The 18,049-nt window shown below is 36.8% G+C and overlaps 2 protein-coding genes across 2 annotated transcripts; one reads left to right on the top strand and one right to left on the bottom strand.

Moving 5' to 3' along the window:
* Positions 1-1,088: 1,088 nt before the first annotated feature.
* tpp1 (tripeptidyl peptidase I) lies at positions 1,089-8,794 on the bottom strand. The gene is made up of 13 exons (XM_079633333.1): positions 8,548-8,794; positions 8,157-8,228; positions 7,256-7,395; positions 7,026-7,176; positions 6,677-6,798; positions 5,820-5,998; positions 5,510-5,708; positions 4,536-4,724; positions 4,328-4,400; positions 4,125-4,245; positions 3,213-3,371; positions 2,414-2,539; positions 1,089-2,048 (listed from the first exon to the last, which is right to left on the bottom strand). Exons 1-13 carry the CDS (start codon positions 8,631-8,633, stop codon positions 1,911-1,913), a joined length of 1,755 nt encoding a protein of 584 aa, XP_079489459.1. The 5' UTR covers positions 8,634-8,794; the 3' UTR covers positions 1,089-1,910.
* A 2,108-nt stretch (positions 8,795-10,902) lies between these two features.
* gdf7 (growth differentiation factor 7) lies at positions 10,903-17,308 on the top strand. Its single transcript, XM_079633334.1, has 2 exons — positions 10,903-11,343; positions 14,306-17,308. Exons 1-2 carry the CDS (start codon positions 11,046-11,048, stop codon positions 15,265-15,267), a joined length of 1,260 nt encoding a protein of 419 aa, XP_079489460.1. The 5' UTR covers positions 10,903-11,045; the 3' UTR covers positions 15,268-17,308.
* Positions 17,309-18,049: the final 741 nt, after the last annotated feature.

The following is an 18,049-nucleotide window of genomic DNA, read 5'->3' as shown; positions in this document are numbered from 1 at the left end:
GTAACAAGCAGCAGTGAACATAACATTTGACAATGTATTTATGTTGTATATACATGTTTTATATAACTAACCGTAAATATATTTAGTTATTCAAATTATATTGTTTTTAAAACAAAAATCATTGCATACTTTGAGCTAATGTTGTTAAAGCATCCCAACTTAGAATATGCACAATATTCAGTTATAACTGTATAAAATTACACATTTATGCTTAAATATTTATATGCAGTAGTGTGCTATTAGCGATGAAGATGACTGACTTTTGCCCAAACAAATCTCAAGTATCAATACTTGCAGTGCATCACAAACTTGCAGAAACCTAAAAAATATTTGATTGAACTAAATTAATCTGTGACTAGATTTGATCTCACATACACCCTATAGACTGAAAGAGATAGTTCACCCGAAAATGAAAATTGTCTTCATTTACTCACCCCTCATGTCGTTCCAAATCCGTAAGACTTACTCAAACGTGCTGACTGAGTAACACAATCCTTCTGTTTACAAATGATGTGTACATTGATGAATGGTTATATGTGAATAAAAGCCTAAATTAAATCGTTCATCATCTAAAGCCATCGTGTCTCTTCATAAAATTTGGACTAAAACCGTAATTGATATGGATTTTTTTTTTTTTTTATAATCTGAATTTGTTAAAGCATCAAAGTGGTAGTTGTGTAGTTAATGGAGGGACAGAAAACTCTTAAGATTTAATTTCAAATATATTCATGTGTTATGAAGATGAATGAAAGTCTTACAGATTAAGAACGACATGAGGGAGAGTAAATGACAGAATGATCATTTTTGGGTGAACTCTCCCTTTAATTTTCTCCCTTGTGTTTTCATGCCCTTTAACAGTGTCAAAAACAATCTCAGCATTTTTAACAGAATGTTTTTTTTTCATGTATATTTTGTGAGCTCATCTAATTGACCTGATAATGTTAACAAATCACAACTCAAAATACCAACTCCAATACAGTTCAGGCAATTGCAATTCCTTCTCAAAAATGTATATTTTCTAGTATATTTTTAAACAGCATCTAAATCTACTTAAGTCCAACACTTTAAGCACACAAAGGTGGCATTCATTTCAAAATAAAACCTTTAATTTGTATTTTTTTCAGCAATGAAACATCATTGTCTTAAAAATATTCACGTACTTTTCAGAGGGAATCTTGGAGGCAATGCTTCTTTAAAAAACAAAAAACAAGTTTGACCGGTTGCTCCAACAACACTCAGTGCACAAGACGTGTGGTAGAAAAACATTCTCAATCTCTCCAACGACCTAGTAGTTCCAGAACAACAAATCTATTCAATATATAATTCCCTGAGGACCTCATTTACAATAACTGAAATCAACCCATTACAAAAAGACAAAAACATGCCATTGGTTTATGCAGCTCTCAAGTATGCTCCATATTTAGGCTGGTTTCATTACATGCTACATTTAAACATCCTAATGTTTATGATAAAAAGGATCCGTTTTAATTGCATTAAAAAACTAAATGGCATTCATAGAGAGGAAATGTACATTTAAGGATTATTGCACTTAAAATCCAATCGGTATACAAATGGAATTCAATCAGTAGATTTTTTTACCCTGTAACTGTTTTGTTAAAAACAAAGAGGCTTGTTAAATATTTGGTTGTCCTATATCTGAAATCCACAGATCCTTAACTCATCTGAGACAAATCTGAAAGAACTGAAGTGATACGACCCGTTGAACAGGGAGAAGGAGGGTGGTTGTGTTAATCAACCAGGCATAAAAGGTTCAGTTTACATTGAAAATACTGTTTTGTGAGAATGACTCTTAGATGATTGACAGCTATGAAATATTGATATGATTAAACAATGTATTGTCATGTAGATGCTTCAGCAAAATAATGAAAAACCTAATATCGGTGTGTTTCTCAATCCATGAGAGCTGCAAGAAGAACAGGATAATTGGGTGTTCCCCATCCCGTTACTGGATCCCATGAAGGAGAGGCACAGAAACCTTTCCCTTCAACTTTATCATCCAGACAACTCAGGTGACATCCCTCTGTCACCTAAGAGCAGGAGAGAAGACATTATTGAATCAACAATTTGCTTAAAGGATATGGTTATAAAAGCAGGGGAAATAATGTTTTCAACGGTCACAACTTCTAGTTAAACAAGCTCAATTTGTTGTATTTGAAAAGTGTGCTATAGTGCCTTTAATGATCATTTCAATTATGAATGTGGGACAGTGCTATACTTTAAAACATCACTTCATTGACACTGTAAACATAGGCATTGTTGGCATAACAGTCCTGATGTGTTCTGAGTTCAGTTATGAGACTCCTACTACAAGAAAACATTAAGCTAAACACAGGGGGACAGGACTAGAGAGTGACTATTGTGTCAGGGACAAAAACAAGTTTATAAAACTTACATCAAAAAGACCTTTGCCTTGCAGTTTGTAAAGGCGAGGGTTGATGAATCCTAAGGAAGGAAGGCCCTTTAGGAAGCGCTGGTCATTTATTAGGGAGAGAATTCCACCCACTACTGGAGTTGATGCCTTGGAAATAACAGATTACAAAACATTTTTACTGGCTACTGTAAATTAAGCTACTTCATATTGCACATTGTTCTTGCATTTTCTGCAGCACTGTTCAAAGGTTTGGGGTTGGTAACATTTTTTTTACGTTATCCTCACCCAGGCTGCATTTATTTAAAAAAATTTTTTTACTTGTAATATTGTAATGTTTTACAAAATTATTTGAAATGGAATTAATTTATGTAATGGTAGAATCTTCAGAAGACATTACTACAGTCTTAAGTGTCACATCCTAACATTTCTTAACATTGAAAATGTGTGCCATTTAATAATTTTATGGAAACCATGATACATTTTTTCATTCTTTGATGAATATAAAGTTCGCAATAACTATTATTTGAAATAGAAAACATATGTAAATGTATAAATGTCTTAACTGTCAATATGTATTTATTTATTTATGATCAATATATCCTTGCTGAATAAAAGTATAAATTTCTAGTTTTTAAAAAAAAAATCTAGCTGACCCCAAACCTTTGAAAAGGTAGAGTATAGTCCATTGTTTTTTAATCAAAATGAAATCTTAGTATGATACACTGCAGTTTTACTGTTCACTGTATTTAAAGCATAAATATGAGCAAACCGGTAAATATCATAAGTGAACTTGTAAACGTAAAATGTATTATTTACTAACCGAAGTTCCAGAAACCCATGGTACAGGCACACGGTTGGTGACAACCCAGTAGTTGTCAGACAGCGCTGCTAAGTCTGGGTAAGCTCTTCCAGTGGTGTTGAAATATGTCTGAGGAGGTAGAGGCTGAACACTCTTCAAATACCTTCCAACAGCACCAACCTATAGAGCACAAAACACTGTTTGTCAGGAAAATTCAGCACTATCTAGAATACAAAATCCCACAGTGCAAAGGCTTTTCCTTCCCAGTGTGACGAGTGAAAAAGAAGCTAACAATCCCGAGCTACCTAAAGTGTACCAGCTCCATTGTGCCGAAAATTACAACGACTTCAGATGACAACAACTTTAGATCAACAAACAAAACTATCAAATACTATCCTTATATTGTATTCATTACGAGGACAAGCTGTAATTGCTGCCCAACAGCTGCAGAGACACTCACTGTCTCTGCTTAACTGAATAAATGTTTACATACCACATAACATATTATCTTATAGCTGTATATAACTACCATATGGGCATTACTTTGACACACACTTATCTCTAACTGATAACAGAATACTTCCTAAATTGTAACATTGAAACAATATTGAAAGCTTGTAAAATTGAAAGCTGCTCTGAAACAATATTGTGTAAAGTAAAACAAATATTTCAAAATGATAAACAAATTATTCAAAAGATGATAACTGCACACCAGTTGGTGACTTAAACATACAACATAGGGTCATGAGTCAAAAACTGTGACTCCATGTGGCAATAATTATCTCATACAAATGTTTAAAACAGGAAGTAGCCCCTATTTCAGGTCCTTAAAAAAATAGACCACATACAGCATATTCTGAGCTTTTTTTCATTGAGCAGCAAAGAGTTTTCTATTCGGAACATAGCGAATGATACAGATTTGTGGATCTTTACCTGATAATCTGGCATTGCAAACACGTTACTGAAGCCACCTCCACTGATATAATCTGTGATCTCATAGCTGAGTTTGAAGGGGTTCTTGAAGGAAGTCCCACCCACAGTGGTCACATAGGGACTAGATAGATAGGGAAGAGATTAATTTCACACATCAACTACTTTCAATATAAAAGATATCGGTAGTATAGAGCTATGTCTACCTGGATGCAGGGAAACTCGGCCTGAAAGTATTTCCTTCCTTGGTCAAGTGCCTACAGCCCGCTCCACTGTCACCTGAATTAAACGAAGAGATCTAATTTATGAGAGAGGCTTTTTTGATATCTTATACAAATGAGAAAAAAAATAAAGAACTAGCAGATAATGCAACCAACATTTGATCATATTTCAACTTGGCTTTAGTTATCTTACCGGAAGCAAAGAGCATAGATATCCCTCTGAGGCCAATCTTCATGAACTCATTGTTGATGCGGTTCATATAGGCATCAGAAAGACTGTCCTCATCATCTCCATAGCTGATGGTGTGGACCCAAGGCACCGCAGACATGTTGCTGAGCAGCAGCATCCACTGAAGGAACGGCTCCTGAGTCTCATGACGACCTGTAACAGAGACCATGATGAAGTGATCTTTACAATGCATGAAACCCGAAACAGACCACCTAAAATCAGATCAGGACATCCTCTCACTCATACATGAGATCACAGCAATTGCAAACCACAACCATCCAATGAATTCCCGATTGACAAAATCAGGTCTCACCCAACATTATTTCTTATTTGAGAAGCCATTTCATCGGATATACGTCACAACAGAGAAGAAAAGCCTATCGCAACTTCCGTTTCATGCTGACGAAACCGCAGAATAAACTAGGGCAAATTATGGTCATGAATCTAAATGATTCTAGCTAAAGCTACACTATGTAAGTTTTGGCGCTCTAGCAGTTAATAAAACAAAACTGCATGCATCTTGAGGAGGGACATTGTAGCCGGAGCTACTTCTCTCACACAGGTACTGGGCTACTCCACAGCGCTTGTCATCTCGAAAGGTCTAAAATAGTCCAAAAATAAACACTTATTATAGGTGTACCGTAGTGACAAAAACACGGTTTGGAAAAAAAGTTACATAATGTACCTTTAACTTAAACCGAAACCATTAAAAAACAGTTTTGTTACTTGAAATAAAATAAACGTTGATGGAAATTAAAAAAATTAAACGATTTCAGCTAGTTGCCAAAGTAATATTTCTCATGTACTAAATTAACTAAAACGTACAACTTGACAAATAAAAATGACTAAAGTACTACAATTAAAATAGAAAACAATAAATTCAATTAATTAGTAAGAACTATAATAGTATCTAAATGATACTGAAAAAAGTCACATACCTGGATTTGTGAAGACCCATGTAGAAATGTTTGCTCCACTGCTCATGATGTACTCCACATCCAGACTGGCCTCAATGCCGGCTTTCCCACCGCCCTGAGTGCCCACGACCCGCTCTACAGCTGACATGTGCGTGAATCCTCCCGCAAAAAGACTCATAAACTCAGCCAAGTCAGCAGGGTGGTAATACTGCTCCAAGAACTAACCAGTTTACAGTCTCAAGTTAGTGGAAATATTTGGCACAACAAAGAACATACCATGATGAAATTAACATTTTCAGTGAAATCACCACAGTAAATATGAGAGGTGTACCTGTGCCACTGCCTGACTGTTGTTAGTGGCAGTGCCCACATCTTTTGCAGTAAGGTTGTAACGACTCCTAATGACTGAGGGGGTGACACCCAAGTGATAGCCTAATGCTGACTGTCTTGCTCCTTCCCAGCCTTTACTGATCTCCTTTCCTTTTGGTGGAAAACGGTGAACACCACCAACTAAAAAGACATCAAAAATAGGCTTTATTTCATGGTTTTGAGAGTGATTACTTCAAAAGAACTTCCATTAGGACCATTGCTACTAGATGCATGTTTATTAGGATAAAATAATGCATATATGTCACAAAAAAATACTACAAAACAATGCAGTATTGTTGAATGCAGAATATCATTGAAGTCCTTAACCCTGTAAAGCCGGACATATGAAGTAATACTGGGGGGAAAATATTAATGACATCACAAACAAAATCTAAATACATTTTTTTTTAGTGTGTGGGGGGAGGAATATTGAATGCAATGCGAGACAACAATCATTGAGAGATGTATAAAAAAAGCCTGTTGTATTCATATTTGATACATACATTTTAACATGATTTTTGTAAACAATTATGTATAGATAATAAAGTAAACCTAAGTTGCTTCAGTACCGTAATTGTTTATGTTGAAATATTGATTACAATAATAAAAAAAAAAGCGATTCTCGTGTTTACTTATAGGTTTTAGTTCGACATCTTTACAGTTATACTAAAAGGCCTTTTAAAAACAATCAGAGAGAAGAAGGCATGTAGTTAGATTTTTGTTTTAATAATGTTCATAATTTAGGGTCATAATTCATGTGTAAAATATGATACAGTAGGCTTATGTGATTGAAGGAAATGAATGGTGCCAGGTGCTCACCAAAGTCTAGATGCTGATACACATCTTCATGAACTGAGTATAGAGATGTTGACCTCAACAGAGTGTGTGAATCACTTCTGTAACGGTGAAATTTAGAGCCGGGGAGTAATGCTTCAGCCACCCTGACAAGGATAGAAAGAAGATGAGAATATGTGTTAATATGTGGAAGAACTGGACTGTGCTTTAAATAAAAGCAGAACAACAAACTATATAAAAAAAATTCAATTTCTAAAGAAAAAACTAATAATGTGCAAGCACAACTTTCAGAAAAAATAGGCTATTTTTTGTGGACTTCTTTTATTATTTTGTTTTCTATAAATATGGTAAAGTTTACACAAATTGCCCTTACTGTACAGTCATGACACACAGAAGAAAGTCCCGTGTTACAACTGTGTGACAGTTTTTGACCCCATGACCCTGGAGCCAATTCTGCACTACTTTCTCGGTCAGCTGAGATGGCTGTACAAGAGCAGCTACTTCTTCCAAACTCAGATACTTCCCTAAAATATAAATGAGAAAATGAGAACTGATTTCTTTATTTCATAATTTTTTGATTATGACAAATGAGAGGCTCAATACCATATTGTTGTGAATCTGGGTCCGACACCAGTTTCAGTAACTCTTCCATCTGGTTAACATTCTGCTGCTTTAGTGCAAACGTAAGTTCCACTTCCTCCAAAGGTCCAACCCGTTCAACTAGAATCCAGTCCTCAGGCACACTAAAACATTGGGAATAACATTAGCTATTGAAATGAAAAGCCATTCAAACCTGTGAATTTAACTTATGAGAAAATATTGCATAAAATATTTGCAAATAAAGCACCGTTTTCTTCCCATGTGTTCAAGAAAGGGAACAAAATCGCCACTTCCTGGGTAATTGGCGCAAAATATCAGTAATAAAAATGGAAGTTGCAATCGGGGAAGCCACTGTGGCTCTTTTTTTCAGAATGCTTCGAACTACAGTAAACACAATAAAACACCTTCATGCCATCTTGCGTTCGGATGCTGTTTTTTGGGAACACAATCATGTGAGATGCTTCTGTAAGGGAATTAAACCAAATCATTCTGATGACATACTTTGGTTCAAGCATTTCAGAATGACCAAACCAACATTTGAGATGAAATTGGTCTGCTGGTTAGTCCAGTTATCCAATCACATCTACTGTTGAGGCAAAATCACATGAGTTTTTTTGTTGCACATTGAGGTATTTAAACTGTAAATCGCATCTTCTAATCGGATAAAAAACTTTTATCCGCCTCAATTGAGCTCATACGTTTTTAAAGCGCCTTCTTAGAATTTGTCTTTTCATCTCCATCTACGCTTTCGAACGATATCCCAAAATGCGCATGAAAATAAGTGGATGCAACATAGCTATTGTTAAAAGCCTGTTTAGTGTAAAGCCATATGTGGAAATTGCATTTATACCGGTCACTTTAAAGTCACATAAAGTGACCAATATAATTCATAGTTTGGACTTACGAAGCATCTTGGTCAGCCTCAAGCAGCTCCCCACTGACCAGCCAAATTAAGCTCAGGACAAAAACAGCAATCCTGTAAAAATAAAACACTGTCACTTTAAGAACCCACTCTGCTGGGCATTCAATTATTTTATGGTAAACGCAGAAGAGCAAGAGGTTACTTGTACTGACTTTTGTCTTTTTAACTCCAGTAGTCAACTTAAACAATTAACATTAGACAGCAAATCAACAGTACACAAGGAAGGGAACACGTTTACTGTTTGTCCCAACCATCTGACCTCGTGAGGTAACGTTAAACCATAGTCTGTGAGACTTACAAACAGTCTTTGCAAGTGCGATCAATAAACTATGACTACTGTATGATAACGTTTGGTAAACAAGAAAGTACTCACCGCATTGTTTTCGCGTTCATGCACCTTGATATCTGATTCTGAAAAACACCACAACACCAATTCCTGTGACCGAATGTACTAATCATGTGATGGTCACGTGACCATCAGCTGATCTTTTATTTTGATTGAGGAAGTTAATGTGGTGTAAGCATGGGTGTAAGCATGGGTGTAAGTGTATGCAAATGAAAACTTGTAAGAAATGCAGAGGAAGTCTTAGTTTTCGTAACGATCTGTCTATGTATACTACAGGTAACAGTAATTTTTATGCACACATTTTAAAGGCATTTTTATAAAGTTATACTTTGACGTCTGTACAAAAATTACCACGTTCGGTAACGTTAAGCGGGGCCGATTTATTTTCGGCCAAAATACCATAGTTGCCACGTATTATTTGCCTTATTTTCTTGTCAGTTCAGACTATGGTTCAGACCTTGACGTTCGAGTTGGTTACTTGTCCTTAAAAAAAAAAGAAAAAGAAAAAAAGACTGATTAATTTGAATATTTGAGTAACACTAAAATATGTATAAGTATATTATATATATATATTTATGATTAAAATATATATTTTATGAGTAACACCCATATGTTTGTTTGTTTGTTTGTAATGTATATATATATATATATATATATATATATATATATTGCCCATTAATAGTTAATTTCTGACACTGCAAAATACTAAATAGCATACTTAAATAAAATACTTTATTGTTAGTTGATGGAAGTTTATTTAGTTTTGAGGGGATAATGATCCTCTCTATACTCTGTGTGTCATGGGAAAAGGCAATAATCTTTAATATATAAATATATAAGAACTTTAAAATATAATGCATTGCACTGTTTACTCATTGTAGCATGTCCATTCCGTCTTTTAAAAATACATATTTACACTAGTTAAATGAAATACTGTAAATGACAAAAGATCTGTAACTGGTGTCTAGTCCCTGTGAACTATTTCAGAGCAATTCATCAAAAATCAAGAAATGGTTTAGTGGAAAAATAGGCATATGTCCATTGTTTTGAGGGGTAAAAATAAAAAAATGTGTCACTAAGATACTTTCCAATCCAGCTCTTTCTGATAGCATTACTTATAATGGAATGTCATCTGTTTATCTGATGGATCTTACTGAGCAGTCATTGGAAGTTAGATTTAAAAGAGTGCAAAATGCAGAATGAAGACGACAGCTCATACCATGAACTTAATACTTGTTTATTTGGGCTACTAGAATGTGTTTAGTTTGCTGTCTCTACTGAACATTATTAATATGGCAGAGGTCAGAAAGGAAGTAGGATAATTGTACTTCCTGGCAAAAAAAAAAACCAGAGTTTAATCTGATATATTATAGCATTTGCTAGTTAATCCAGACAGCAAATCAACACGCAATCAGCTGTATGTTGACATGGATGATCTACAGTATTTTAGGCCCAGTACAGCAGTGTAAAGTTATATAAATTAAGTGTTTGGGTAGTGCCATTGGACATGTGCTTTACCTCAACATTGTGATCAAGGTTGAATCTCCATGGTATGCCACATTTTAGGCTGGACATTTTGAAATACAATTTTCGGTTTAAGAACTTGAGCGCTGTGATGAAATAATAATGGATGGTTATGTTCCCTCTTTGATTCCAGTAAGTGGCAAGTGAAAAGAAGCATATGCTTGACTGATTATGATAGTCTTTATTTTTTGGATGTTGACAAGGTGTAAATTAGTAGAAAAATGGATAGCATTAAGAAAGAAACAGACCTAAATCTCTTAATCTACATGAATGCATTCACTATTGCACAGCAGAGGGAATATCATATACCTGAATGTCTTAGCTTTATAGTCATCTTTCGTAGGTTGTATTTTGTATACAATTATGTTATATTTTTTGGGTTTACACAGAAGTTCACTTTCAAAAAGAAAACTTTTTTAGCATTTTAAAGTAGGCTACTGTATTGCGATTTAAACTTCGCATAAACGCATGCGTCTTTTCAACTGTAGATGGCAGTGCGCGCGCATTAAATGGGGGACGATTGCGCAAAAGGTGTAGCACGAAAAGCAACAATTTCTAATTAAATTGGACATATTGACCTCCAATACGTCTATTTATGTAATTATTCTTATTTAGAAGAAGATTATTAGTCAATGTCATAAAAAACAACAGATATAGCCTATAGCCTAATTATAGGCTACTAAGAAAATTCCTAGCAAAGCAGAATAAGTGGACAGGACAACTTTCATTGTTTATTATTAGTTAAGCTCATTCGGTTTAGCATAATTTATTGATATAAAATTGGCATTTTAACTGGCAATAATATGAGTCCTCTGAGAATACTGTTAGGGATTTGAAAACACAACATATCTTTCCAACGGGGGGCGCTCTTCGAGTAGTAAGCAACAGGCATTCAGTGTTACTCACATTCAAGATATTAACACTTTCTAAAGAGCAAAGGGGAGTTTCCAAAGTCATCAAGTCCATCCAACTTTGCCATTTTCGGCCAGAGACCACTGAAAATGACTCCCAAGAAGACTGCCGCTCCCTTCCTATGGTTTTCCTTTTGCTTTGGGAATATTATTGAGGCAGTGGTGCTGGGATCGGTGCAGTACCCCTCTGATAACGGGCTTCACTCACATCTGGATGCGCGCGGTCCTGCAGAAGACAGCACGAGCTCCACATCTGTTCATGTTCCGTCTTACATGATCTCTCTGTACAGGACTCTATCGGAACTGGACCGACGGGGAGGCAACGGCAGCCAGACGCGCTCCAGGAGATATGCCAACACAGTGACCAGCTTCATGGACCTGGGACAAGGTGAGTGAGATTGACAGATGGGTTGTAAGATGATCTTATTCCGGCCATCGGTGCGGATTTCATACCTTCAGATTGAGCCTGATCTGTTTATTTTTTATATATTATACTTGCCACATAAACTCATTAATTGTAATAAATTGTATAAGGTAGCCTACATGCTGCCGTAATAAATCACTATAGGCCTAGGCCTATATCATGTCGTAAATGACAGCTGACACTGTAATATGATTGATCTCGGTGTGACTGTGACTGCAAAATAAGATAGGCCCATTTCACCCATGATATTGTATAGCCTTGAAATTCTCTGATGCTTTGGATTATATTAATATCTGTCAAATAATTTGTTGCCGATTAACAATAATAATAATTCGGCTGTTAATTATAGGCCCAGTTACGAACCACAAATTGCACTAAAAATATCATATTTGTTTTATGCATTATACATTAATTAGGTAAATGCGCAGTTCTGCGTGTAGCCATTAGGCTACAGTTACGCGAATAGATAGAACATAGGTTTTTCTTTTCCCAATTAAATTCGAAAAAATATATAATTTAGTAAAGACTGCTATAGTGATTCCTTCTGTGCGACTGCGTGATTCTATGTTTTTGAAGCTCAAGTTTAATTTTTTGTTTAGGACCATCTACTTTCCTATAATATTTTCGAAATAGGCCGTAAAATACAAAAAAATAAATATGAAGTCAAAATGTCTCAAATTTCCACCATCTGTGACAAATAAAGTTCAGCAGCACCTTGAGTTAAAGTAGGCTATCTAAGCACGCGTTCTCCCCTCCAGGTGTTGCTGATAAAGATAGAGAAACATTTTAATTTAAAACTTATGTTCAAATAAAGATTGCCACGTAAAAATACAGAATTTGTTAAATCTAGTGTGTCAACTATCCGCCCGGCCAAATACATGGAGATTTGCGTGAAAACACTTTTTTTTAGTAGGCTATAAAGTTAAAGAGGTTCTGTTCTTGAATGTTCGATGGATTGAAGTGACATTCATACATTATTAGATTTGAGGCCACAGCCTTTGAATAATAAAAAAGCGCCCAATGTCACATTTGTTTAAGGGTATTGACAATTAGCATTATATGAATTTCCAAGCATCACCTTATATTTTCCCACATTTTGTGTAAAATGGAGAGTCAAGAAATTTTATTCGATCTCTCCGAGTTCTTACAAAAAAAAAAAAAAAAAGGATGTCACTTTGTTTAAAAAAAAAGAAAGAGAAAAAAGAGTGGGGGACCGTGGTGGAGATGACGTCACGGAATTGCGAATGTATATTATAAATATTAATTAGGCAGAAATGACCAAAAGTAATTTAAACCACAATTTAAATAGCACTTTTGACAACATAAAACTAAGTTACACAGTGATGTGAAAAATCTATTATTCTTACTGACCAATGTAAGTGCTAAAATGAACTTGTAACTAAATTATACCTTCACATATACATTGGATGCTTTTGGGCTCAGAATTGTGTTGGTGTGTATACAGGCATATACCAGCTCTAATCATCAGCAGTGAATGGTTGGTTCAATGGTAATCTGCTTGTTATGAATATGTGGAGTTTCTGTTTCAAATCTGGCTTGGGAGTGTAGCATGCCTCTTTGTGAAGATTGTACCACCTGTTCCCATCACAAATTATGGCAATAAATGTAAAAAAAAAAAAAAAAAAAAATCAAACTTAAAGGTATACCCAAAATATGACTGTGCATTGTCTGAAGCCATAAAAACTTTAAGAAATTCAGACAATATTTGTAGACCCCAAGGTACTTGACTGGAACTTGAGTCCCTGACTGCCTCAGCTCATTTTCTAGGTTATGTCATTGTTTAGTCTGGCAAGCGGATATTAGCTTAGAGGAGGATGCTTTACTCTACACCCCTCCCCTCTGTTCACCTTTCTTTCTTTTTTTTATAGCACTCCTTTGTCTCAGAGAGGATATGTATAGTGCTTTTCTTTCAAAACACCTCTTTTGCATGCTCCTTGCACTCATGTAGCACCATAGGGCAAGTACACTATTTGTGGCCAGTCTGCCAAAGTCTGCTAGCTTTAAACAGTTTGCAATTACCATTTTAAAGGTCTCTCTCATAGTGTAGCATCAATATATGTCCCGATCTGGCCTTTGTGCAGCCTCCTCATATTGGAAGAATCCTCTTCATGTTTAACCCATGAAACTGCGGTCTCTGTATCAGGTTGCATGGTATGGGTTCCATGTTTGAACTGTATGTCAAGATGTCAACATCGAAGCTTGTTTTACTCTAAACGCAAAGTCTGGTCTCTCTTAGCAAAGGTTGGTTCTGCATCATCTCAGTCACGGATGAGACTGAGTATTGGATGTGTTCTTTTAGCCAATTTCTTTCTCCAGACAAAGAAAAAGAGAGGACAACATCTTGCAGACAGAGATTTTGTTCCCTGCAGCGAAGTTAGCTGTGCAAATAATGAAAGACCAGTTCCAGTTCATGGTGGCCACAGAAAACTGAGGTCCACCTTGGCTTGAAATGTTACCTAACATTTAATTACACCCTTAAGCCACCCACCTTTCAAATTTACTGCATCCTCCTGAGGACATATAGGGGAAGGAGGAGGGCTTCTCTGAGAGCTGAGCATTTCCAATGTCCTGCCAAACCTTCTTCTCACTCAATCAGTGTAATTAGCAGATGCTGCCAAAGGCCTTCACAGTCTGACAGGTCAGCCAAATGCTCTCCACCTGGTCTCCGTGAGCATGCTGCACCTAGTGTTTGGAGAAGTCATTCAGGCCCTTGAATGTTATTCTCATTGAGTAGATGGAATGACAATTTGTGTATGCCATTTTCACAAAAGCCAAATGTAAGATTTTTCATAGTAAGGTGAGGTAACTCATCAGTGTTTGCCTCTTGTAAGCTTGCTGCATTCATTCTTAAAATTCAAAAACTTTATATTTCAATGCTAATCCATTCTTTCTCTTACACCTTCAGACGATCTTTCCCTGAAGTTCCATCAGCAGTACACATTCGACCTGTCTGGTCTCTCCCGACTGGACGAACTGATGGAGGTGGAGCTGCGGGTCCTGAGGAGGCCACCGCCTGACGTCTTAAGTTTAATCTCCCGTGGTGGGAACCTGTACCGACTTCTCCTTCACACCTGCTCCCTCCCGGGATCCTCTCACCAATCTCTTCTCCTCACCTCCAGGACCATTGATCTTCTAGATACCGCTTCAGCCACATGGGATGTGTTTGACGTTGGTGCAAGTGTGAAGACCCACTTCAAGTTGCACAGGACCGTGGAAGGCAGCAGGCCATTGTGTTTCAGCATATCAGCCGTTTCTGATTCAAATAACGAGGCCGTGCATCCCAGCATGCTGGGTCTGAGCCACGAGGATCAGCAGACCCATGAAAGAGCCTTACTGGTGGCCTTTTCTCGAGCTCGGAAGAAGGAGAACCTCTTTAGGGAGATCCGTGAGAAGATAAAGGCCATGAAAAGTCGTAAATTTCCCGCACGGGAGCATGATATTAAAAGTCATCCAAGACATCGGCGGAGGAGACGGACAGCACTAGCAGGCCGTCCTGGTGTAGGACCTGTTACAGGAGGCGGCGGTGGAGGAAAGGGAGGCGGCAGACGGAGAACACGTTGCAGCCGGAAGCCGCTTCACGTGAACTTCAAGGAACTGGGTTGGGACGACTGGATTATTGCGCCGCTAGATTACGAAGCTTATCACTGCGAGGGTTTGTGTGACTTCCCGTTGCGCTCACACCTGGAACCGACCAACCATGCCATCATCCAGACTCTCATGAACTCCATGGACCCAGAGTCCACCCCTCCAAGCTGTTGCGTTCCTTCTAAACTCAGTCCCATCAGCATCCTGTACATTGACTCTGGGAATAACGTAGTTTATAAACAGTATGAGGACATGGTGGTGGAGAGTTGTGGGTGCAGGTAGCAATGTGAGCGAGGGGTGAGCTACCCCTGGACCCTATACGAAAGCTGCCGCTGCCTCATACGCAGAGGCCAAGCACTGCATTGTGGGCAAGACGAAGCAGTCAGAGCTGGTGAGAGGGACAGTGTGTAAATGTGTGACAACGAGCATGTGTGTATGTTCAGATGGCGATAAGACATTGAGTTGTGTTTGTGAAGCGAGCAGAGGACATGTGTGCCGAACAGCTCCAAATTCCCGTACAACACCAAATAAACAACTCCTCAACAGAAAATGAGTGAAAACCTAGGCTTTCCAGAAATTATTTTACATCCTGTTAATGTAAACTCAATGATAGAGTGTTGAAGTGTCCTTGCAGCAGCGGTAGAAATGTTGGCCCCGTTAAGACTCGGAGTCTGAGAATCTGTCAGCGGTAGCACGCAAGTATAACGTGTATAACAGTAAAGGTGCTTTGCATGACAGTCAGCTTATATTCAAGATGAAATAGCTCTGCAGAATTCGATAGTTCCTCTGAAAATGTTTCTCAGAGGAGTCTAGTGGCCTTAATCAAATACGGCATTGACTGAGTGAAAGTTAACACTTTTGACTCCATTCTAAATCTAAGGGGTCAAAGTGTAGCTGGTTAGCATGGCCTCATTAGCTCCTGCTGGTCTATCTACACCATGTGGCTGCAAAAACATCTTTCTCAATTGACGGCCATTCAAAAAAGCTGTATATTCTAATGGAATACAAAAAATGAAAAGCAACATTTAAAACACAGATCTTTCATTATACTAAATATGCATAAATATTAAATGTTTAAAGATGGTAAAGTATTTTACCAGGCTTTTTAAAGTGTAAAACTTACACACTGTCTTTTGTAACAGTGCAGGATAGTCACTAAGGATTTGGGACTGTTCATGTGTGTCAGCCACTCAGCATTGTCATGACTCACGACATAATTTTCATGCAGCTTTAGAATGATTAGTCACATGACTAATCACATTTATGGCTTGGAAATTACCGATTTAAAATGGCATACTTCTGAGAGTCCTTGTCATACTAACTGACAGCTTTCTCCCAGTACCTAGACCTCCATGATCATATATACACAGTATGGTTTTCCTTTTTGCAACTTTAGATGCTTCTAGAACCAAAAGACACGTGTAATAATTGAGCATGACAGTTCTGAATTTAATATCAAGATAACCCACCTACATTTGATGTAGAAAGGTGGAAATCTCAACATTGGCCCACATAAAAAAAGAGTAACACATAACAGTGTTTAGCACATCATTTTACATTCTTAAAAAAAATACTAAATGCTAAAAACTAAAATGAAGCTCTTTAATGAGAATGAGAAACTAGGCGTTTTATAAAAAACGTTGATGAGACCACATTTGGCTCCGGTCGGATGATAAAGCTGCAGTATAGTACATGATGTATGCAATATGTGCAAGATAAATGACTTCATTGCATGGAGCGACCTCAGACCTTATTTTGTGAAAGGCTCTGTGGAGCCAAAATCAAAATGATTGTTTTGTTTTATCCTGACACTAGATTTGGCTGTTTGAGTGTCTACTTTCAGTGTTCACTTGCATTTACTGAGAGGGTTTGTTTACTTGCACTGGTAATTAGATTAGATTACTTTTATCCTTTAATGTCATGCCTTATTATGGATTATCAAACAAATCTGCAGAATTTTCTCAAATGTTTGATTTAAATCATTTATGTATGAATTATATCCACAAGGTAAAAAAAAAAGTGCCTTGTACTGTAAGTATAACAAAAAGGGACTTAATTTATGCCCAACTTAAAATCTTTAAAGGGATAGTTCACCTAAAAATAAAAATTCTATCATCATTTACTTTCTTCAGTGGTATACATAAAATATGTTTTGAAGAGTGTTGGTAACCTAACAGTTTTGGTTACCATTGACTTCCATTGTTTGTCCCAAAACTGTCCAAAAACAGAGATATTTCTAAAAATATATTTTATGTTTCACGGAAGAAACTATCTCTGTAAACTCATTTTAGTTCAGTTTATAGAAACGTTTAAGAATCTCTTCAAAATAAAATAAAAATCTAAATCAAAATAAAGCTTCTAGCATTTGTTAATCTCAGTGTCAGGTCAGAAATATTTGCCTGCTTACTGTTTATATAACATCAACTGTTTCCTCTATGAAGAAATACAAAGCAGATTTTTAATTCATAACAGCAACTGTTTTTCTTCCTTTTTTGACATTTCTCCATGGTAATTCCCCTCAATCAATGTTGGTCTCACTGTATGGGAATGATAATCACCTAAATTGTCCACGGTGGCATTATGAAAGTTACATTCCTAAATCAACGGACCACAGAAGAATTAGCCAGAGCATCTGCGCAGTTCAGAACAATATAACGGCACGAAATCTGTGCGATTCTCAAGAAAACTTCCTGTGTGGTTTTTACGGTACATTATTGTCGTGACTCTTGGTGTACAAGCTTGTTGTTTTGATTGTTTTTAAGTACTTTGGTGGAAATAAGTTCTTAACTTTCAAGTTACCATTTCTTTTTTAAACAAATTACGTCGAAGACAGTTGCATGCCTCACAATATTTCTTCAGTTCCCATTCAAATCATGCTGGTCTGTTTTTGTTCGGCAGACTGTTTGAGCTCAGGACTGTTTGAAAAGATAAAGCAAAATCTATTTCAAACCTATAAAAACAAATTTATTTCATTTGGCCAGTCAAGGATAATTCAAGCAATGTCCCTCTTTCGGGATCTCTATCTCCTCTTATTGTAAACATTCCCAACCGTATGTGCTTGCTC

Source organism: Phoxinus phoxinus (genome assembly GCF_949152265.1).
Source record: "Phoxinus phoxinus genome assembly, chromosome: 13".
Taxonomy (NCBI): domain Eukaryota; kingdom Metazoa; phylum Chordata; class Actinopteri; order Cypriniformes; family Leuciscidae; genus Phoxinus; species Phoxinus phoxinus.
This window is presented reverse-complemented; position numbering and strand designations above follow the sequence as displayed.